The 24,455-nt window shown below is 35.8% G+C and overlaps 2 protein-coding genes across 2 annotated transcripts; both read left to right on the top strand.

Moving 5' to 3' along the window:
• Positions 1-1,044: 1,044 nt before the first annotated feature.
• On the top strand, positions 1,045-12,461 carry LOC132611292 (phosphoglucan, water dikinase, chloroplastic). The gene is made up of 19 exons (XM_060325716.1): positions 1,045-1,520; positions 3,036-3,630; positions 4,015-4,101; positions 4,177-4,308; positions 4,418-4,543; positions 4,663-4,841; positions 4,984-5,068; positions 5,587-5,754; positions 6,225-6,277; positions 6,447-6,655; positions 6,781-6,899; positions 8,630-8,700; positions 8,835-8,952; positions 9,700-9,786; positions 9,874-9,960; positions 10,057-10,133; positions 10,264-10,420; positions 10,576-10,687; positions 11,317-12,461. Exons 1-19 carry the CDS (start codon positions 1,294-1,296, stop codon positions 12,219-12,221), a joined length of 3,594 nt encoding a protein of 1,197 aa, XP_060181699.1. The 5' UTR covers positions 1,045-1,293; the 3' UTR covers positions 12,222-12,461.
• Positions 12,462-14,086: 1,625 nt separating this feature from the next.
• Positions 14,087-19,571, top strand: LOC132610362 (uncharacterized). The gene is made up of 5 exons (XM_060324665.1): positions 14,087-14,707; positions 15,597-15,785; positions 16,533-16,634; positions 17,302-17,747; positions 18,947-19,571. Exons 1-5 carry the CDS (start codon positions 14,233-14,235, stop codon positions 19,565-19,567), a joined length of 1,833 nt encoding a protein of 610 aa, XP_060180648.1. The 5' UTR covers positions 14,087-14,232; the 3' UTR covers positions 19,568-19,571.
• The last annotated feature ends 4,884 nt before the right edge of the window (positions 19,572-24,455 follow it).

The raw sequence follows: 24,455 nt of genomic DNA, 5'->3' as shown, positions 1-24,455 counted from the left end.
TTCACTTATTATTAATAATAATTAATAATAATAATAATAAATAAAAATATAATATATATAATATTAATATATAATAAATATAATATAATTAATAATAACCAAGTTAGAAACACGTGTCATTGAAAAAGCCAAATAAAGTCATCAGAATGAATTTTTGAGTCAAATGACTGTTTTACCATTCGTCGTCCAAGGAACCTTCACTTATTATTAATATTAATATAATATATAATATATATAATAATATTAATATTAATATTAATAAATAAGTAGAATACATCCCCAAATGATGGGAGATTTCCCTTGGAGGCATATTTTGGGATAAATATTTAGCATATGACGTTAACATTAAACCGATCATTTTAGCATAGCAGTTAAAAAAAAAATGTACAAACCAACTAACAATGATTAAGTGACAAATTTGCGATTGACAGACATATATTTTGCATTATCCGTTTGAAATAAACACCGAATGCAAGTAAATTTTTTGAATATTGAGAATGATCAATGGATTAACCACTCCAAAACAATGGATTAACCACTCCAAAACTCTTATAAAACCATTATTATTTGTACATTCAATTTTCCTCATCACAATTTTTCATACATGCTTTAAAGATACATTATAAAACATTGCCACCTACATTAACTTCATTCTTTTGTAATTTCTTTATTTTAAAAAAACAAACTATCTCTCTGAGTCTACAGCTGTGAATAAAAAAATCTTACTTATTACTCTCTCCGAATAAAAAAAAAAGTCTACTTGATCATTTGCACAACCCTTAAAAAACTATTCACTTCAAGAAAAAAAAATATAAATTGACTAAACTATCACTAATTAAATAGACATTGAGATTTGATCACATAACACTTAATATGGGTAAATTTAGAAAGATAAAGTTAATTGATTCTTAATTTAATAAGTGAACTTTTTTTTTTACCCAAAAAAAGATTAAGTGGACATTTTTTCATCCGGAGGAAATATTAGAATAGAAGAAGATTTTTAAGGAAAAAAGATCTAAGAATTGCCATGTGACTGTTATGCAATAACAACACCTATCCAGTATCCACAAATGGAGGGTCCTTTTTTTACAACAATCCCATAATTGTTTGATCCCAATATTCTTTTTTTTTTCCTTAATAATAATTTTTCAAGATCTCTCCTAGGAATTTGTACTTCTATACTTCTCTTTAACTCCACTCCACTCTACCTCAAAAAGCTACTCTTTTTATGTCTTAAATTTCAATTTCAAGAATCAGCACAAACACAAACTTCACTGTTAATGTGTTTTGATAATGGATTCTTTGCATTTGTCACACTGTTATTTAGCTCTAAATGGGAAAAAGAGACAACCCCACAACAATATTTTGAAGAAATTTAATGTTGTTAGTGTGAAAAAATTGACTTTGTTTGAACCTGGTGTGACCTGTTTGCCTAGAAGAAATTTGGGTTTTTTGATGGATAGTTGGGTTAAAGGAAGGAGTAATGGAATTGTTTGTGGAGTTTCTTCTGTTGAAACCAGGTATTCTTTTTCATTTGAATTTATTTTATTGTCTTTCTGTCCATTTTTATCTTTTAGTTTGAATTAAAGCTCAAAACTTTCATGTGTATGTGTATGTGTTTAGATTAATTTATGAGAAAGCTGTCCATTTTTAGGTGTCTTTAAGTTTGATTCTAAAGCCCAAAATTTTCATCTTGAATATTTAATAGTTTGGAGAAAAATTAATATGATATCAAATTGTTAAGCTTAACTTGTACTATTAAAGATCAACACTAAAGATCAAAACTTTCACCTAAATTCTTTATAATTTGGAAAAAGAAGAGTGTGTGTGTGTTAATAGTTTGGAGAAAAATGGAGTTTGATGTTCAAAATTTTGTAATTTTGACCTCAAAGTCAGCCAAATACAGTTGATTTGGGAGAGAGTAACTTGGCGTGTGGTTATATAGGGTCTTCGAAGCCTGAATAGGAGATAGGAAATGCAGTGAGTAATGTGAAACTATAGTGTTAATATGGCTATGGTACTTCTAGACATTTGGTACTGTGAAGTTCCACTGTCTTCTGAGTTAAAGTTTCTATATTGGCTCCTGCCTCATTGGTTTTTGTTGATTTGATTTTGCATGCTTGCAATCAATATGTACAGACCAAAGCTATTTTTAGTTCTGATAAAATGAGAAGTTAGGGGCGTGCTAGTGAAATTTTGCTTGTAAGTGTGAGGTTAAGGGAAATAATTGTTCAAAGAGAAAGGGAAAAAGGCCGGCAGTTTCCTGCTTGATGTCTTGAAAGCATTTACTTCTTCATCTATAGCTGTTACTTTGCAAAAATTATTTCTTTTTGTATTTCTGCAGTTCTCTGTGTCTGGCTTAACGTAGTTGAAAAGATTTGTGAGTATTCTCTCTTAAAATGATTGTAAATTTCGTGGCGTCCACTTTCAAGGTATTCTTGTTTCCAGTTTTCTTGGCAAAGCTATCCTTGGTTGAAATGGAATCATTTTTATTTGATATTCTATACAAAATTCTATAACTTAATTAATAAGTCTAAGTAGCAGAAGTCTGTTTCTTGGATGTTTTATCATTTTTTTCCATTTGTATATGTAGAAATTTCTTCAATAAATTCCTCCCCTAAATGCACCAAGCAGAATAATCATAATCTTTCCTTTATAAGGTTAGAATTTCATGGTTTTGCAAATTCAAGGTCCGCATCAAAAGGGAAGTAAGTGTTTGAATGTAAAGTCAACTCCTTTGTAAAGCTATAGAATGATATTCTTGCCTTCAAACTTCTGTCAGTAATTAGCTTCTTTATTACAATTCATGGGTATAGGCCACAAAATTTCCATCTAAAGTGATCAGGGCTTTGAGGGGAGGGGTTCCTGGCTGATAAACTCCAAAGAGATTTGCTACAATAGTCTCCAACTGTTTCAAGTCATTACTTATTCTATTATACACCAATTATATTATGCATTTCAGCAAAATCATTGTTGTTATTTCACTGATTCAAGAATAGCGGTTTTTGCTTGACTAAAATTTTTTCCCGGTGCAGGGAAAACATGAAGTCTGAATCAGCTAGTCAGAAGGTTCAGCTACGTTTTCGGCTTGATCACCAAGTTAAATTTGGGGAGCACATTGCAGTTCTGGGATCGGCCAAAGAATTAGGGTCCTGGAAGAAGAATATAATGATGGATTGGACAGAAAACGGATGGATTGGCGAATTGGAATTACGATCTGGTGAGAAGCTCGAGTATAAGTTTGTAATTGTTGGTAAGGACAAGAATATGTTATGGGAAAACGGAAGTAATCGGATCTTGAAGCTACCAGAAGGAGGAAGCTTTGAATTGGTTTGTAAATGGAATTCGACAGACGAGCCTGTGAATTTGTTGTCATTGGATTCATTTAAGGTAGAGAAGGAAGGAAAAGAGGCTAGTGATAACGGAGCTACAATTAATAGCCAGGCTGCTGTTGGGGACGTAGTAACAAGTCCGTTTGTGGAGCAATGGCAAGGGAGGTCTGCATCTTTTGTACGTTCAAAGGATGAGCTGGATTCTGAAAAAAAAAGGAAGTGGGACACATCAGGCCTTACCGGGATTTCCCTAAAGCTCGTCGAAGGTGATAAGAATGCTCGGAATTGGTGGCGGAAGGTAAGAAGATGGATTAGATCTCGTCTTGATGGCATGGTTGCATTCTGGAAATTGACTGTGTCGTAAAAGAATTACCTCAGTGCAAGATAGCATCACAGTGTATCTCTGCTATTAGATTTGGATTATTGTTATCCTTTGCCTTATTTAATGGTTGATTTTTTCTTAAATATCAGTACGATGATATATCTTGAGATAGTTACACGGCAGCGAATGTTAGTGTGGTCAGGTTAAGTTGTTTTTCATTGATGTCAATAAGAATGGTAGAACTGTCATTTACCATTAACTTTAGGTTATTTTTACCCGTTCCCACATGAATTTAGTTATCTTTTACTTTTGTCTATATCGCTTTTTAATTAAGTGTCTTCAATTTTTACTATTTTTTAGCTCGAGGTTGTTCGAGAACTAGTTGTTGAAAACATGGATAGTTCAAATCGCTTGGAGGCTCTCACGTACGCAGCTGTCTATCTAAAGGTCTTGTATAATTTTCGATGACCTATTTGATTTGATTCATTTCTATCTCTACTGAATAATTACTCTTGAGTGCAGTGGATAAACACAGGGCAAATTCCTTGCCTTGAAGATGGGGGCCACCATCGACCAAATAGACATGCAGAGATTTCCAGGCTTATATTTCGTGAAGTAGAAAAAGTCTTGAGTAGGAACGACACTTCACTTCAGGTTCACTCATTACGCTTATTTAATTTTTGTTATGTCTCTTCTTCACGAGCTTTGGTTGCCTTACTCTTTTATGAGTGGCTTAGAAAAGTTTTTGCTTAATTATATGCAGGAAATACTTGTAATCCGCAAGATGCAGCCGTGCCTGCCTTCTTTTAAAGCTGAATTCACTCAATCAGTTCCTTTAACGAGAATCAGGGACATCGCTCATAGGAATGATATTCCACATGATCTTAAGGTTGAAATTTGAGCAGCTACCAAATGTTTTCTTTTTTAATTTTCCTTTGCATTTTCAATATTTTCATGTTTATTATGCAATATTTACCTTTCCTCGCTATTTGAAAAAATGTCCTTCAGCAAGAAATCAAACATACTATACAAAACAAGCTGCACAGAAATGCTGGCCCTGAAGATCTAGTATCCACAGCAGCAATGCTCGATAGAATTACCAAAAGACCTGGGCAATATAATGAGGCATTTGTAGAACAATTCAAGATTTTCCACACTGAACTAAAAGACTTCTTCAATGCTGGGAGGTATGACCTTAATCTGTTAATTGTTTCAAAATATTTGATTTCTGCAGAAAAGTCGCTATGTTTCCAACTTTCCATAGAAGTACTTGTACGCTGGAAAATGAAATTTGCTTGACATGACAATTTTTCTGTTCTTTCTTTTCAGTCTTGATGAACAACTGGAATCTATAAGAGAATCGCTCGATGGAAATAGCTTATCAATGCTTTCATCATTCTTGGAGTCCAAACAGGTAAGTGTTTTGTTTTTGCGATAGCTCTACCTAAGACTAGGTCCAAACTTTTACGAATACAATGAGATTTTTAACTATAGCTGGGTCTGTCTTTCTTTTTTTTTTTTTTTTTTTTTTTTATAAATAATGAATGTAGTTTAAACTGTTAGTTAGATAGTTATGCACATATATTTGGCTTGGATGTGATATAGTGAGTTTTTGCCAACCTAGTTTTTCCTGTAACTTAACCATTACCCAACACCACTTATTCTAGAACTACGGAGATTTTAAGTGAATGATCTTTGCATGACATACAAATTAATATCACAACCCTAAATGTAGATTATTTAATCCACCTAAAGTCAGGATTTAAAACCTATTTAAGCTTTGTTCTTTTGGCATTAAATATCTCTTTCCTATTGGCGGAGATTAATGCACTAGTGTTTGTCTCTTGATTTTTCCTCTAAGCAAGGATCTCTTTATTGAGTAATTCCTATTATTAAAACTGATGTTTATTCTGGTTTTGGCGTCTCTCCTAGGAATTGGCTAGATTGGATGAAAAAAATAATGTTTCAGAGACTGAAAAGACTGGATTTCTAGTTAGGACTATCAACTCTCTGAATGCTCTTCGTGAAGTAATTGTCAAGGGTCTTGAAAGTGGCCTCCGAAATGATGCTCCGGATGCTTCGATAGCTATGCGCCAGAAGGTATGAATTGCTTAAATGTACTTATTAACCTGTTTGGCCAAGCTTCTAAAAGTAGCTTATTTTGAAAAGTGCTTTTTTCAAAAAAGTGCTTTTGGTGAGAAGTAGTTTGTGTTTGGATAATCAATTTGAAACACACTTTTGAGCAGCAATTAGTGTTTTGCCAAGCTTTTAAAAAGTGCTTCTAAGTGTATTTTCTCAAAAGTGTTTTTGGGGAGAGACTACTTTTTTCAGCTTCCTGAAAACAGCTTCCGCTTCTACTCAAAAACACTTTTTCTTTCTCCTAAAAGCTTGTGGCCAAACACCTCAACTTTGAAAAAAAAAAAAAAAAAAAAAACACTTCTTTTTTTTTTGGAAAAGATCCAAAAAAAAGCACCTTTGGCCTTGGAGAAGCTTGGCCAAACAGGCGATTAAAGTCGTTATTGATTCCAAGTACTTGAATTATCTAATACTTCCAACTTGTCATTGTCCAGTGGCGTCTCTGCGAGATTGGGCTCGAAGACTATTCATTTGTTCTTTTGAGCAGGTATATACTCTGAATGCCAGATATGTATGGAGAAACATAAAAGTTTTTTATTGTCTTGATGGTTTCTCTTCTTTATTTGAGCATTGTTGCATATGTTTTATATACTTCCCATTTACGGTTACTACAATCTTTTTGTCCCGAGCTAAGAAATTTTCTTCAAAATATATAGGTTTGTGAACGCCATTGAAGCTTCGGGAGGAGCTGATTGGCTAGCAGAGAATGTAACCCAGAAAAATGTTTACTCTTGGAATGATCCAATTGGAGCGCTTACAATTGGAATCCAACAGCTACGTCTATCTGGTTGGAAGCCCGAGGAATGCAAAGCTGTTGGAAATGAACTTTTGTCGTGGAAAGAAAGGGGCATTTCAGAAAATGAAGGTATCCTTTTTTATTAATATTTTTTTAGAAAATGAAGGTATCTTATTGTCATTAATGATTTATCCTATGTGCAATCAAGAATGTATGAGCAATCCTGAATTTTTTTGTGCTTATCTTTACTGAAGGCAGTGAAGATGGTAAGACTATATGGGCATTAAGACTAAAAGCGACTCTTGATAGAAGTCGGAGGTTAACTGAAGAGTATTCCGAGACACTTCTCCAAATATTCCCTGAAAAAGTACAGGTATAACAGCTTTCTGGAAAAGAAATTTCGTCAGAACACAGAACTGGCCTATAGACTTATCACTTTTTCTATTATTCTAAGTTGTTTTGTTATTATCCTGTAGTTTGTAATTTTTATTTTTTAAAACTCCTCCGTTATATGGGGCATCCCTGTAAGTAGGGCTGGTAAAATGGTAAAAAAAGAACAAGTAACCATTCAATCTGACCCATTAGACAACAACAACAATAACAAAAACAAACCCAGTGTATTCCATAGGTGGGGTTTGGGGAGGATAGAGTGAGACCTTTCCCCTACCTCGTGGAGATAGAGAGGCTGTTTCCGAAAGATCCTCGGCTCAAGTAACACATAACAAGGCAGTTTGAAAAATCCAACCTATTAGACATGGTTGGATAACCAACCTTTTTAAAAATGGATCAAGTATGAATGTTATCCACTAAAAATGGATATCCAAATGGATTATATGGATATCCATATTATCGATACCTATTTGTTTGGCTTGTTATTTTAATTTTCATGAGTTCTTGCTTTCTGAGAGTCTAAGGTTATTTTGGCTTTTAGCTTGTCTTCTCACCTGACTGTTCTTGAAACCATGGATAATATGGATATCCATGTTATCCGTCATTTAACCCATTTTTTATCTATGTTAAATATGGGCGGGTCGGATATTTTATACAACAACAACAACAACCCAGTGAAATCCCACCATGTGGAGTCTGGGGAGGGTAGAGTGTACGCAGACCGTACTCCTACCAAGGTAGGACGGCTGTTTTCGAAAGACCCTCGGCTCAATAGAAAGCATAAAAAGAGGTCAGATAAGGCCGAGAAATTCAAAGAGATATGGAAATGCAAATAACGAAAGTAAGATAATCAAAGTACAGGAAATAACAGATAATAGTAGAAATCAAAGCACAAGAAATTATAGCGCCATAGTGTGACTACTAATATGGAAGGATAAACGAGACTATCTACTAGCCTTCTACCCTAATCTGGGTCCTCCAAACCCTCCTATCTAAGGTCATGTCCTCGGTAAGCTGTAACTGCGCCATGTCATGTCTAATCACCTCTCCTCAATACTTCTTCGGCCTACCCCTACCTCTCTTGAAACCATCCATGCCCAACCTCTCACACTCCCGCACTGGGGCATCTGTGTCTCCCCTCTTCACATGCCCAAACCATCTCAGTCTCGCTTCCCGCATCTTGTCTTCCACCGAGGCTACTCCCACCTTGTCCCGGATAGCCTCATTCCTAATCCTGTCACTCCTGGTGTGCCCACACATCCATCTCACATTCTCATCTCGACAACTTTCATCTTTTGAACGTGAGAGATCTTAATTGGCCAACACTCCGCCCCATACAACATAGTCGGTCTAACCCCCACTTTGCAGAACTTGCCCTTAAGTTGTGGTAGCACCTTCTTGTCACTTAGCACTCCGGAAGCGAGCCTCCATTTCATCCATCCTGCCCCAATACGATGTGTAACATCATATTTTATCCGTTTTGTTTAACCTGTTTTCAACCCACCTATATTCGATCCGATCCTTTCCACTTCTACCCGTAAGCTATCAAAACTGGACATTTACATTTGTACCACATCATGATAGGGGTTGACTAACTTGGTTGGCAGGAAATCTTTTTCCTACATCAGCGCTTATTTTATTCAGTGTCATTGACATGCTTGTTAGTGAAGAGACATATAAACGGGAATTTCAATGGAGTTGGTGGTCTTGCAGGTTTTAGGAAAATCTTTGGGGATTCCTGAAAATACCGTGAGAACATTCACCGAAGCCGAAATTCGAGCGGGGTATGATTAGACAAATATTTTATTTTTCTGAATAGTGTTGCTCCAATCTTATTCTTCTTATTTCTCTCTGTGACTGGAAGATGTTACTACAAGTTAATAAGTGCCTAACTTTTTAAAATACATGTCATTTGTAGTGTGGTTTTTCAAGTTTCCAAGCTTGCTACTCTACTTTTGAAGGCTGTTAGAAGGACAATCGGGTCTTCGGGATTTGATGTTCTCGTCCCAGGAGATGCTTTTGGACAGCTAATACAGGTGCGTGTTGTATTATTAATTTCTTGTTCCAGCAATTTAGCTTATATATTTACCGCTCTAGCTGGTATTTGCACAACAGAATAGGTTAGTTTGCTACAAGTAGGGAAGCACATAGGTTGATCTGCATGCTAATTTTTGCAGTGTGATTTTGCCGAGAAAATGACAATAATGGTCCCTATCTCTGAGGGTATGTTCAAAATAGTCCCTTAAGTATGCACTTAACAGTTTTGGTCCTTTAAGTTTGCCTTGACACTTTTAGTCACCGTCAAATATATACGGAATTCTAGCTGTTAGATTTAACGGGAACTATGAAGAAAAAAGAGAAATTAGCGGGAACTCACATTTAGAGGTACAACTCTTGTAGTCTGCTATTTTAAATTTATTTCGAGAGTCTGGTGCAACTTTTTGAGGTGTAATTTCTTCTAGTTTTTATATCTATTGTAGTTTTTGGTGTTGCATATTTTAGGATTTGATGGGATGCATATTTTAGGATTTGACAAATATTTGACGGACACTAAAAGTGGTTACTTTTGGCAAACTTAAAGGATCAAAACTATTAAGCGCGTAGGGACCATTTTGTCATTTTCTCTGATTTCGTCTATCCTGTTGTTTTAACCTTAACTCTATGCTGTTAATTGCATATTTCTCTTTCTGAAAAGTTATTCAAGGTCTACCTAAACGAGTTTTTATGTATTGCTGCTCGTATCCATAACTGGAGTATATGTTTACTGATTACTGACATTTCAGGTTGACAGAATTATCCCGGGGACTCTACCATCATCTGCAACAGGACCTGTTATTCTTGTAGTGAATAAAGCTGATGGAGATGAAGAGGTAAATAATTGGTTTCTTTCTAAGCCATTAGAAACTTATGTATTACTCAGAGCAGGATACTGAATGACGTTGTTGACCATCTTGCAGGTGACTGCAGCAGGAAGTAACATATCGGGAGTTGTACTTCTACAAGAGCTACCTCATTTATCTCATCTAGGTGTTAGGGCCCGGCAGGCGAGTTCCAAATTTTGCCCCCATCTACAAAAAGATAATTATAGGTTTCCTTTTATGAGTGTTAGTTGTAAAAGTGTAACATGCTTTTGATTGCAGGAAAAGGTAGTTTTTGTGACCTGCGATGATGATGACAAAGTTTCTGATGTAAAACAACTAATAGGAAAATTTGTGAGGTTATTTTCTTCAAACCTTTCTCTCATTGATTTCTAGCCTCTTTGGCAATCTTTTGGGAAGCCAAAAGTGCTGTTTTTTTTTCTTTATGTTGTTCTTAATTTTCTTTGTTTTTTTCCCTTTGTTTTTCAGGTTAGAGGCATCATCAACTGGTGTAAAGTTAACTGCTTCTTCATCAGAAAGTCGCCCTGATGTTTCTCCAAATAAACCTTCTTCAAGTACCGCTTCTTCTGCAGGTGCAGCCTCGTCAGACAATGGCGCTTCCTCAATTGATGTCAAATCATCTCAGGTAAATAACTGGTTTCTTGCAAATAACCTTTTTGTACAAATATATGTCGGCTGCAGCTCTGTTGCACCCCTCTTTTCTCACCTTGCTTTCTCTTTATTCTTTTTTCTCTATTTTTCTATCACTTGATTATGAAGCTGCCAACGTTCTACTTACAGGTCGGATCTACCAGCGGTGTTATTCCTCTTGTTGATGCAGATATACAAAGCTCTGGTGCAAAAGCTGCTTCTTGTGCTCAATTAGCTTCACTGGCCACTTCTTCTACTAAAGGTAGTCTTGGTTCTTCGCAGGATAGCCCTCTTGTAATATCATCCAGTACTATTATTATCTTGTTCTTATAGCCTGTTGGCCAAAGCTTCTCCAAGGCCAACAGTGTTCTTTTTCCAAAAAAAGAGCTCTTTTCAAAATTGCGGTGTTTGACCAAGTTTTTTTGGAGAACAAGAAGTGCTTTTGATTAGAAGCAGAAGCTGGAAAAGTAGCTTAAAAGGACTTCTTAAAAGCTTGGCGAAATGCTAATTGCTGCTCAAAAGTGCTTTTCAAATTGATTAGCACTTCTCACCAAAAGCAGTTGCTTAACGAACACCAGATGAATTATTTAAAAATGAACATTTCAAGTAAATGTTCTTGCTCTGTTTCTATTCTTGATTTTTTTTTTCCTTTGCAGTTAAAAATTCTGTCCCTCGCCTTTCCTATAGATTAACCATTACCATTAATCTTATAATAAGGAATAAAAGGCAAAATATAACTATGCTTGTTATACATAGCTAAATTGTGATGTAGGCCAACACTGATTGGAATTAATTTTTGCATTTAGCTTATCATAGTGATGCCATTGGTGCAACATCTCTTCTTTGCCTCTTTTTTATGTTTTTCTTTTCTGATGGTCTATCTGATCGCAGTTTATAGTGACCAAGGGGCGCCAGCTTCATTTAAAGTTCCTGCTGGAGCAGTTATTCCGTTTGGTTCCATGGAAACGGCATTAAAAACGAATAAGTTAATGGAAACCTTCACATCCCTTGTCGATCAAATAGAAACAGCTGAAATTGATGGTGGCGAACTTGATAAACACTGTGAGGATCTCCAGAAGTTAATATCTTCTCTCATGCCCGGACAAGATGTCATTGAAAGCTTAGGAAAAGTATTTCCCAGTAATGCACGTTTAATAGTGCGGTCAAGTGCTAATGTCGAGGACTTGGCCGGGATGTCAGCAGCCGGACTTTATGATTCGATTCCTAATGTTAGCCCTTCAGATCCTATAAGGTTTGGACATGCTGTAGCTCGCGTTTGGGCCTCGTTATATACTAGAAGAGCAGTACTAAGCCGTAGAGCTGCTGGTGTTCCTCAGAAAGATGCTACAATGGCCGTGCTAGTGCAAGAAATGCTTTCACCGGATTTGTCTTTTGTACTCCACACACTAAGCCCAACGGATAACAACCATAACTTTGTTGAGGCTGAGGTGGCACCTGGACTCGGTGAAACGCTCGCTTCGGGAACGAGGGGTACACCATGGCGTTTGTCTAGTGGTAAATTTGATGACACAGTGCGAACACTGGCATTCGCGAACTTTAGTGAGGAGATGGTTGTGGGTGGAAATTCTCCTGCTGATGGAGAAGTTATTCATTTGACTGTGGATTATAGCAAGAAACCTTTAACGACCGACCCCGTTTTCAGGCGTCAGCTTGGTCAGAGGCTTGGCGCTGTTGGTTTCTACTTAGAGCGTAAGTTTGGTTCTCCTCAAGATGTTGAAGGATGTTTAGTTGGTAACGAGATTTTCATCGTGCAATCGCGACCCCAACCCCAGTGAGAGCTTGTTTTGAACTTCCTCACAACACACAACAGTGTTTGTAAAATTCAGCATCTCCTTGAGGTGTACATAGTGAATTAAAGAAGCTTATACTAGTGTTACACAAGTAGTTATGATAAATATTCTCACCCGGATTATGCAATCTGTTGTACTGGTTGAGATCTTACATTCATATTATTCTAGAACATCGATAAAATCAGTCATATATAGTTTATATATTTTTGAGCTGCCTTGGCTTTATCACTGGCATTAATGATCTCAATGGTCTCTGTTACCTCAAAACACTTTTGGATACTTCCTTTGCTTGGTTTTTCCATCTCAGCAACTTTTTATATTATTTTGAGAAGTTAACATAAAGACGCATCCACCCTATAATAAAAATCGGAATATGTATAATATATGTATATGTTGTGTATATTGGATAGAGGCAGTAAATATTTTTGGACGAGCGACCAACTGCCTAACTCCACCTAGTGATTTCAGCGTTTACTCAACATTTTGATCCGTCTTGGAACATTTTCAAATGATCAAGACCGCCTGCATTTTTACGTGGCACTTCTGACTTTTGAGTCAGTTTCAAGAAGGACGACATCTTTCCATATTTGAAATTTTAACCTTCTTGGCGTGCTCTTACAGTTGCAAAAATGTCTTAGACATATTGAAAACCACAAGTTTAAGAGATACTTTTGATACGTGCAAGAAGTCTTTCTTTTTCTTAAGCTATGTGCACAATCAATCTTTTTCTTAAGCTTGTAGTTTGGGGTTCAATTGAACTCCAAACTTTCGACACGGAGCATGAATTTATGTATAAAAAATTACTAAAATAGCAATAAATAGTAGATATGAACTCATAACTTTAAAAATATAATGGGTTTGATACTAAAAATCTTAAAATTGAACCCATAAAATTTAAGTCCCGGATCCACCTCTGGTCAGCCCTTACGTCTTACGATATTCACTTTATGACTTCATATTGGTCATCTTTCTATATCAAAAATAGGAGTTTTAAACTATATTTAGCAAGGAAAGTGAAATTATTCTTTCCATGTATATGAAGTATAAGGCTTTGCGACAAGAACAGAGGAATATCTGGAAAAGAGAGAAGAAAGCCCCTGCTCATTGCTAATATGTTAATTTAACTCAAAAAAGCTGAATCCAATGTTTCTTTTTAAAATTTTCTACAACTAAATTAATTTTAAACAAGAAAGCAAATGCATCTCGAGAGGTAAGTGGGGTAAGTAACTTTTCTTTTTTGTTATTCCAAAGAACTAAACTTGAGCAACTTATTCACTGGTACATTTTCCAAATTACCTCCCTCAGACCAAGGAGGAGGTTAATTTCACGGATGTTCCTTCAACTTTCAATTTATTGCATCACAATCATAAAATTATTTTTTGTTAGAAATAGCTAACTAGACTGTGTCTATACATCACGTAAAATAAAAACTCTATTAAAAGTAGTCACGGAAACACAAAGTAGCTAGGTTGCCACTTCAACCACTCATCTTACATAATATTCACGTGACACCACTTAAGATAAAGAAAAGAGAAAAACTCATCTTCCGACCATCTTAGAAAAACAATGCTAATGATGCATAAATCAGTAAAAGAGCCCACGTGAATACTATGTAAGGTGAGTTGCTTACGTGGTTATGTACTTACATGAAAATTATATAGATGCGAGCAGCTTACTTTTCGTTTTTCTGACACCGAATTTGGCATTTTCTAGCGTCTTTTAATTTCAATAACATATAGATATAATTGTGTTATTTTTCTGCTACTAACCTTGATGTAATAAATTGAAAGTTTAATAACTGGCAAAATTAATCGGAATCATGTATGACATCATTTCATGATGTAACTCAATCTTATTTCAATCTTTCCAAAATATACAGCGATATGTACATGTACATGCACTGTAGTTCACTATATATAAGTAAAAAACTAGGAATCACGAAAACAACTTGTCCAAGCTATGCTCACCACCCAAAAACAAATTATATTAAATTAAAATGCAAAGCGACTTGAGTGCCAAAGCAAGTCGAAGATCAAAAGCTTACAGAGCCGCATCTGGAGGGAGGTCTCTTGATTTACGCGATTTTTGGAGAGAAGAAGGTGTTACCCCGATTGATAATCGGGGTGACAACATCCTTCACTTTCTTGCAATCCACGGTAACGTGGGGGGTTTCGAAATTCTTGATCCTAAATTGAGCATTAATGATTTGGAAATTAGGAACAGTAGTGGAGATACACCATTGCATGAAGCTGCAAGATTTGGTAAAAAAGATGTTGTGGAGATGATTTTGAGAATTGAGAAGGACTTAGTTTTTGTGAAAAACAATTTAGGGGAGACACCACTTTATGTTGCAGCAGCAAGTGGGGAAAAAGATGTATTTGATATTTTGGCTCGTGATTTTAGTGAGGTAACTATGAAGAGGAATGATGGGAAGACAGTTCTTCATGCATCAGTAATCCATGATTGTTATTGTAAGTTTTATATTTTTGATAAACAACTTGATGCTTGCATTAGTCTAGATAAATGATCCATTTAAACTTGGGATGGTCCATCAGGTCAAATCAATAAATGGGTCATGACTCAACTCGTCTAAAGAAGTTCACGTCAAAATCAAAGGCGGGTTCAAGATTTAAACATGCTAGGTTTAGCTTTTATGTTTTTTACTTTTGCAGTTACGGATTCAGAGCTTCATATTTGTTTGAAAAGTTAGTAATTTTCACATTTATATTATACTCTGTAAGAAAAACGAGGTTCAATTGGACCATTAGAGTCTATGTTGCAGTCGCCAATGAAAAAAAGGGACCGGTTAAGTTGGGTCAAATGACGGGTCATAACCCAATCCACCAAACACATGATTCAACCTCCCATCCTTCTTACTTTGATTTTTCGAAAAGAATGTGAGTTATTGTATTATTTTTTTAATTATTAGCTTCTCTTTTTTATCAGATTTATTTTGTATGCTTGGATTTGGATTGCATTTCAATCCATCAGGTTACACTATTTTAATCTGTTTTGTCCCAGTAGTTTGATGAGTCATTTCGGAGTAAATCCCTTTCAATCATTAGCCAATCCATGTACTTAGGCTTGAGTTGGATGGATTACTAGCTAAGAAAGTGATCAATCTTGTCACCTCTGTATTTGTAAATGAGAATCAAGTTCTTTCACATATATAGTATTCTTTTATGTAGTTTTAGAATATATTAAATTTCATTTCAAAAAACTTAAAAGAAGGTTCGAATACACGCTAAAAATGATGTGATTTGACGTCATACTCCTAATTTCTCGCATAAAATTTTGAATGAGCAACCTCAAATATATAGTCACTATAATTACCTAATGATTTTGTTTCATGTGAAGCAGATCTAGCAACAAATATAGTGAATCAATATCCTAAAATAGTTAACGAACGTGATGATGAGAAAATGACTGCTTTGGATGTGTTGGCTACAAAGCAATTATCATTCAAGAGTGGATCTGATTACTTGTTTGCCGAAATTGGGAAGACACCTTCTGTTCCTTTTCAGATCATTGAAACCATCGTCTATTCTTGTAAGCTCATATTTAATATTCTTCTACTGTTCTCGTTATATTTTGAAGCCATTCATACCTTTGTTGTTAAGTATTTTGTCTTACCTTGATATTTTGACGGAGTTCCAGCTTGGACTCGATAAATTTAAAAAAACGTTCAAATTTACCTCTCTACTTTTGTCAATGGTTTTAAATTGCCTTTAATTTGTTATACTTTAGGTTAGAACTTTGCTAGGTCAAGGACAAATACGAGATAATTTTTTAATGAGAAGTGTATAAATGGGCCCCAAATATAAAGAAGAGTTAGTTTGATATAATAATAATAATAATAATAATAATAATAATAATAATAATAATAATAATAATAATAATATATGGTAAATTTGATCGTTTTTCTTGAAACTATAATCAAGACATTTTTTTTTATGACATGGGAACCCGTAGCCGCTACCCTTCGAGTGCGCACAGGATAAACCAACTCCTGTACAATAGCTCGCAAACCACACAAAAGAGGTAACCGCACTAGGCAAGCCCCGTGCGACGAGCTCAACCCAGAAGGCAAATCCCCTGTTGTCATAGGCAGGGAGTTTCAGACCGGGACTTTCATTATGAAAGCCCCATGCTTAACCAACTGAGCCACCCTTGCGGGTACTATAATCAAGATATTATTTGAAACGACCTTTTCATTTTGAAACCTCTTCATGAAAAAAAGTTCTTCTTTCTTTAAGACAATATTATTCTACATTTATTTTTTATGTGATGGATCAGGTATTCCCCCTATGTATAAAGAATGTGATAATTCGAGCAGAACACAAGCTACCAACAAAGTTGACCGCATAAAAAGGCCTTCATTCATCAATTATCTGTTAGGTACGCTCTCCATATAACCATCCATTAATATGATATTCATAATAACGTACTACTTGTACATTTGCTAAATTAGTATATTATCTTTTATACTTCACATTTATTTCTTATGTAAGAAAAAATGAATTCACTTTCGCTGAGTCATGTTTTTTCCTAAAATATTGTTGCTGAAAAAATTCCCCTAAAAAAAAAAAAAACTCTTCTGGAAATAATTAGAATGAGAATAATATCTAAGAAAAAAAGACAATTATTTCTCGAGGAGTATCATCTTGGGAAGCTAAGGTGATGTTAATTTCGAGTTATTAATTCTCGAGGTTAACTTATATATATATAGATCAACGATGCAAGAAAACTTTTACACTACTAGATCACTCAAAAATAATATATACAGGTCCTCCATAAAAAGTGGGATTTGTAATTTTGAAAGTAAGACAGGTTACGTGCTAAGCGGCTACACATAGAAAGGTGACTTGATAGCATAAAAATTATACGGGTAACTCTCCATAGAGAACGGGATTTGTAATTTTGAGAATAAAGCAAGTTACCTATCACAACATGTAAAGGCGACATGATAATGTAAAAATTCTTTATACAAATATTAGTTGACCTCTTAATTACCCACTTCCTCACTTATATTTTTCTTGCATTCTTAAATATATCTTCTTTTTAGGTTTTTCCTGGTTACAAGTTATTGACGAGGCAAAGCAAAACCATATTCTTGCACCAATACTAGCAAAAATGTTGCTGGAAAACTATGATTGGAGCTATATTGATCCTGTGCCAAATCCACTAATACAAGCATCAAAACTTAAAATCAATGAGTTAGTTGTTGAAATTTTGCAAAAATACCCTGAAGCTGTGGAGACATTGGATGAACAAAGGAACATATTGCATATAGCAGCAGAGCACAAAAACAGATTTTTGTTTGAGTATTTGCTCAAAAGAGTGGCTCATAAAGAAAGGATGCTGGCTGATATTGATGAACAAGGAAATACAATTTTGCATTATGCAGCAATTGTTGGATCACCATTTAGGACATCAACTGGAGATCATTTTGAAGAAATTTGGTGTGTGTTGTCTGTGTTCATGATGATGTGGGGAGTGCTTTGGTTTAAGGTACTTTTTCTTTCATCTTTAATTTGCAACTTTGTATGCATTTTTGTAATTTGTGGTTAGCTAGCTAGTTCTGCTAGACACGGATGAGGGTTGCTTGCTCATCTCTAGCCGTCTGTGTGCTTATTCATGTTGTCGGTCTTAAGTCCGAATAGAGCAGGAGAATTGTGGTAAGCTGCAGTCAGCATAAAACTAGTCAATTTATGATGAAGTCTTGCAACACAGAAGGCTTGAGATGAGCTTAAATGGAGCGATATGGTCAGTGATAATTCATATAGCCCACCCTAGTTTGTTTAATAAGGATTGAGGAATAGAGTGACATGATTAGTGATTGATTCGCCAAGCCCAAACAACCCTATTAGAGAGGGTAACACATGACATGTAATGCTTCATATATGCCATTTGAATGCTGGCTAGCTGTTATTGTAGGCAAACTCTATATAAGCCAAGTACTACTCCAATTAATCTCTCGAATTATCCGAGTGGGAGACGTTAGAATTAATGAGCTTCACACATTTACACACGCATATAATTGTATGTGACGTTATATTCCATCATAGAAGGTTTGATGCAAGTTAAAAGTGATCTCCTAAGGTTTGAAGTTACACAGGCCTAAGACACTTTGCAGAGTATGGACTATTATGTGAAGATCCTTAATGTAATTTCTAATTTGGTGGTGGGCTAAATTAGTCACTAACTCAGAAACAAAGAAACTATGTGCAATTATATATATGATTATACTCCCACAATCAGATGTATGATTCTTTTTTGATATTCCGTCGTCGTCAAAAAATAGCAGAGCCGCCTTATTTGAAGTCTATGTCTTGATTCTTGATTTGAAGATCATAACTGTAATATTGAAGACTTTCATTGTACTGATTGATTTAGGTGTGGTTCTGCTTCTAGTTAGAGCCTGTTCGGATTGACTTATTTTAGGTGCTTATAAGCCAAAATAGCTTCTAAGCATTTTTTGTAATGTTTGGATAAAATGAAGTGCTTTTAAGCATTTGTTTATAACAAAATAAGTCAAAAGCCATAAGTTAAAATTTCTAAAATTATGGCTTATGAATTATATGCTATAAGCCATAAACCCATCCAAACAGGCTCTTAACTACTTGATTTGATATGACACATTAAGAAGATGATGGTTCTTACCTGCATTAGCATTTTGGTCATTTTCTTACTTATGATCATTCTTGCAGCATGTAAGAAACCACGTGCATCCACGCCTATGGGACGTTAAAAACTCCGAGGGCATAACAGCAGAAGAAGTATTCGAGAGAAACCATTTACACGTACGAAAAGAAGCAGAGGACGCAATTAGAAACCTAGCAAATTCTGCACTAATGCTTGCTACTCTTCTTTGCACTGTCAACTTCGCTGCAATTTTCACAGTCCCTGGAGGTTTTGATCAGAAAACTGGCCTACCAATTCTCCTAAAAAAAGTGAAACATGAATTATGGATGTTAATATTTTACTTAGGTGCAGCACTTTTAAATTCAGTAGTCACTATTGGTACATTGTTATCATTTGTTCTTTGCAAATTCCATAGTGATGATTTTTACATTTCTCTGCCTACGAGGATCGTAATTGCTATGGTTTCAGTTTTCTATGCCACAACATTTTCAGTACTAGCCTGTGTGCAAACACTTAATCTGGATTATATTTTCTTGAACAAAGATGTATGGTGGCTTATTATAGCTATGGTAGTTGTTGGCTTCATTATGACCCTTATTTATATAGACTTAGCATTTCCGATCTTTGATTATTTGTATTATTTGATTTCTTATTCATTTATATCCAATAAGAGAGGGCCTATGTAAGTTAATGCACTTTGTTGTAAGCTTTTCATTGTTCGATTTAATGAGAAATGAGAAGGTTAAATTGTTGCTATCAGATGCCTTGTTTCTGTTGAGAAACTCTTTTATCTTATCCCTCACATACCATTATATATTGGCTTTGTTTGGTCGAGCTTCTGAAAGGCCAAAAGTGCTTGCTAAATTAAGACAACGAATAAAAGAGTTTGTAGAATATTAATATGTTGCTTCTTGTTGGTAAATCAAATGTCATTTTGTTTGTAGATAATTAACAACATTTAAAACATGTTCAGAATGCTTGACAACTTATGGAAAGATGGATCCATCTAAGTTACACGGACTCGCCATTTTGGGTGCCGTCCCCGTCCCAGATACGGACGGGTGCGGGTGCCGGAACGGCAAACGTTCCGGATACGATCAATCACATACGGATACTTTGACCCGAGTCCGTCGACAAATTTGGGGGGAAAATTTGAGATTTTGATTTCTCAAAATTAAAAATAAAAGAAATTTAAGATAAGGAAAATGATATACCTTCAATATTATAGTACTTTTATTTCATATATGTTGCTTTATGTTTCAGATAAACCAAGAAGTGCTTTTATTTCATATACATGTAAGTTTTTCATAAGAATATCTCCCAAAATTTGTAATATCTTTATAGCTCTATTTTTTATATAATTTTGAATTTTCTTAGCCGAATCCCTGCACCCGTATCCATAACCAGATACACGACCCCAGAATGTTAAATTTAGATTTTGCTATCTGGAAGTTCTTCTCAGATACAAGGAAATGATTCAGTTCCAGAGCTAAAGATCGTAGTTCTCGAACGAGCAATCGAAAAGATTCTGGAGCATTCCTCTTGAGAATGAAGAAGAAGAGAGATCTTCTTTTTCACAGGAAAATTTGGTCACGTAGATCTTCTATTTTGCCGAAATTCGTTAGCTCAGTCTTTCAACTGCTGGGAAGGCAGTCGTAGAAACGAAGCCTATCACCACCCCGACCATCAAATACGAGATTGGGCCCCTTCTCAAAGATTTGATGGAATGGCCCACCCCACCCAAAAATCCAACACTCGAATCCGTACCCGTATCGGATACCCGCACCCGAGTCCATGCAACTTAGGATCCATACATAAAATGTTACGTCCCGTATTTTTATACATTGGGACAACCCGGATTAACTATGACAATTAAGGGCCAAGACTATTACGGGATTTGAAGTCGGGACTTTTGACCATTTGATTTTATTTTGAGACATAAGTTGAATATGAAATTGAGGGCATTGGACACTTAGGAAAAATTGGGACCACAATTCATAAAATTGGAATTTAAAAATCTTGCACCAAAAGCCATGGTGGCCGTGTGGACTTGAAATGGTCCCACACATTGTGTGGCCAATTTTAATTGGTCCAACACGTGTGGGCCATAAACAAAGGGAGATATTTGTGGATACTTAAAAAAAAGAAGACTAAGTCATCTTTCTCATTTCCCACTTCTACACTTAAAGAAAAATAACAAGACTTGGAGAGCCTCCACTCCCCCATGGTTCTCGGCCACAACCAAGAAAAATCAAGTCCCATTTTTGCCTCTCTAAAATTATTTCTTTGGTATAAATCCACTATTTGGAGGTCCCTAAGTAGCGTGGAAGTATTGTTTGGGTCATTCAACCACTCATTTTGCTCATTTGCAAACCCTAGCCTATTGGTGGATTGGAGAATAAAGGTGAGTTCTAATCTTGTTTTTGGAGTTATAAATGTTGTATGCATATTGTAGTATGCTAAAATGGATAAAAATCATGAAATATGAAATGTTGAAGTTGGGTCTTGTGTTGGGTGTGTTGACCGTGTGAAGTATATGTGTGTGGTGTGGTATTGGGTTGATGAATTAATTGCTTGTAGCATATTGATTGTCGTAGAGTGGAGAAGAGAATAAAAATCATCGATACATGTATATGTGTAGTGTAGCCGTGTATATAGCCTCCAAATGGTAGCAAAGAATGAATTAATATCGCTTAGCGTCGTAATGGTTGTTGTGATGATTTGTATGTTGGAAATGAGAGAGAGTTAAATGTCCCGAATTGATATAGTAAGCGTTGCGGACTGATTTGGAGAACTTTGTGCATTTAATTCAATCCTTATATATGAGAACCATTAACATATGAATATGTGTAGTGTGAACGAATGTGAGTCATAGATTATGCCGAATATCGCATTATTATCGCTTAAGCGCTTTCGTGTCGTCGTTACGAATTCTAGTTTGGAATTGAGCATTTAATGACTTAAGATTGATGTTGAGATTGTACGGGTTGATTTGAGGGTTATTGTGCGTTGATGTAATTTGTATATTTTATGAAAATGGTATCGTTATATTGTGAATTGTGATACAAAACATGAATTGAAAGTCGGAAGTGTGCCCAGTGGGCTGCTCACGGGTAGGGGCTGTTTTCGGCCAAAAATTTGGAGAAATTGTGGATTGTTGGAAAAATTATGTGAATTGTTTAGAATGTTCTCGAATGTTGTTAGTATGAGTTTGGGTTAATAATCGAATGTACGAACGATATTGTGGCTTGAAAGTAAGCCATTGAATTGAATAATTGGAAAGTTGTCGAATGGTGTAAAAGAGAGCTACTATTATTATTTTGCCTTTCGAATTGATTATCGATGTTGCTAGGTTGGTTATTGTGGTTGTTGTTGTTGATTTTGAGCGAGTTAAATTCTCGGGATGGCCTATTTACAGGGGAAATGCTGCCGAATTTTCTGTAGAATTTAATGTTAGTTGGAATAAATGGCTTAAGTGCCTATGTTTAATATTGGATATTCGTTGGCATATTTGTAGACCTTGGGGAGCCCGAGGCGTAGATTGGAATTTACTTTAGATTGACCATCTTGGAGTGCGTACGAGGTATGTAAAGCAACCTCCCTTCTTTTTGGCATGTCTTAGTTTTACATAGACTAGATTAGAGCCTTAAGGAAATTCCAAATCCGAAATCCGAGCATGATATGATCTATATATGTTCCTTGGCACTCTTATGTATGATTTGATGAAATATGAACCTTTATGTATTTGAAATAATCGCTTTCCGAACTTTGCGCAAAAAGGTTTCACTTTAAAGAACTTCGAAATTTCTGAATGCCATACATTTCACATAAATGCTCGGATTGCTCCAATATTTTTATAAAAGTTTGCATTATGTATGATACGTATTTTTTCCATAGGCGGGCCCGACTTGGGTAAATACCCGTCCGTGGGTCCCGCGACTTTCCTTTATGTAATTCAGAGAATCTTTGAAAGAATTTGGTATGATTATTATTCCGATTTCAAATATGATCATTTTACTTATGTTTGAATTTATGATAATGATTTTATGCATATGACTACTCACGACTCTACTCGTTCATTCTGCTATTCCTTTCGGCGAGTCCCGGGCCGGTTCTGTTGTCGTGCGCATTTTGATATACTCCGGAGTTATGCTGTGTTTATGGTTCACCGAGCTACTCGCAAAAGAGGGTCGGGTTCCACCTATATTTGGTGTTATGTTGTGTATGGCGTTATGTTGTGATGTGATATGTGACGGGGATACAGAGATTTGAAACTTTCTGGTGTTATATTGTGTTATGGCGCCATCGACGGGTGGGCGACCATATTCTTCTGTACCCTATGCATTACTTACATATTTTTGAAAGTAAGCAAATTTTGATATGTTGGATTTGCACTTATGTTTGGTACTTCCATTTCGTTTATGTCTCAGATTTGCTTTCTGTATATTCTGCTTTGCATACTCAGTACATATTTCGTACTGACCCCCTTTCTTCGGGGGCTGCGTTTCATGCCCGCAGGTACAGATGCACAGTTTGGTGATCTGCCCATTTAGGACACCCTCTTCTGCTGTTTGGAGTGCTCTTCTCATTTCAGAGCACACATTTTGGTATATATTCGTTCGCTATGTATATATGTATTTGTTCAGGGGCACGGCGGGGCCCTGTCCCGCCATATGATTCGGTTTGTCTGTTTAGAGGTCTGTAGACTTATTTGTGGGTGTGTGTGCCTACTTCTGTACGGATGTGTTTGCATGACTCTATTCGTCATGGCAGCCTCGTCGGCGTGCATTTTGTATATGTTTGTGGCAGCCTTGTCGGCGTGCATTTGTATATGCGTTTTGGGCCGTTGTGCCATTTGACAGCCTTGTCGGCTTTTGACATATTTGATAGCCTTGCCGGCTTTTTGATATATGTGCATATGTTCGGCGATGTATATTCCGCTGCCTCTTCTGATTCTGATATAATGTTTTGTACATGCAATCGCGCAAGATAATATTCGTTCTCAACTCTGTTTAAAAATGATGATTTAGTTTGTATGTCCGTTTGGGTGCCCAAGTAGGGCACCAGTCGCGGCCCACGAGGCTGGGTCGTGACATAAAACTTTGTTGCAAAACTTATTCTAGAAATTAATTTGAATAAGGAGTGATCTTAATGCAGTTGTACATTGAAATTACTTTCTTTTTATGATATAGAGTAATTAGTAGCCGTTCGGCCATAAAAACTATTCACTTTTTTTGGGAATTTTTTTCACTTTTTTTACTTTTAGGCATTTGGCCATAAATATTCGGAATACAACTTGAAGTTGTATTCCGGAATACCAAAAATAAGAAAAACTTGTTTTTCAATATTTTTTCATTTTTTTACACTGCATTTCACCAAAAACTACAATTTCAAAAACTATGGCCAAACACAACTCCAACTCCAACTTCAAAATTTCCAAAAAAAGTGAATATATTTTTGGTATTTATGGCCAAACGGCACCTTAGTTTTAAGTTTTACATTGAATAAATTAACGTATTTTCAAGTCTTTAGCGGCAAATTTAAGGGGCTATCTGTGAACTTCGAGTAAGTTTA

The sequence above is a fragment of the Lycium barbarum genome, chromosome 9 (genome assembly GCF_019175385.1).
Source record: "Lycium barbarum isolate Lr01 chromosome 9, ASM1917538v2, whole genome shotgun sequence".
NCBI classification, from domain to species: domain Eukaryota; kingdom Viridiplantae; phylum Streptophyta; class Magnoliopsida; order Solanales; family Solanaceae; genus Lycium; species Lycium barbarum.
The sequence above is the reverse complement of the archived record's forward strand: the minus strand, read 5'-3'. Positions and strand labels throughout refer to the sequence as shown.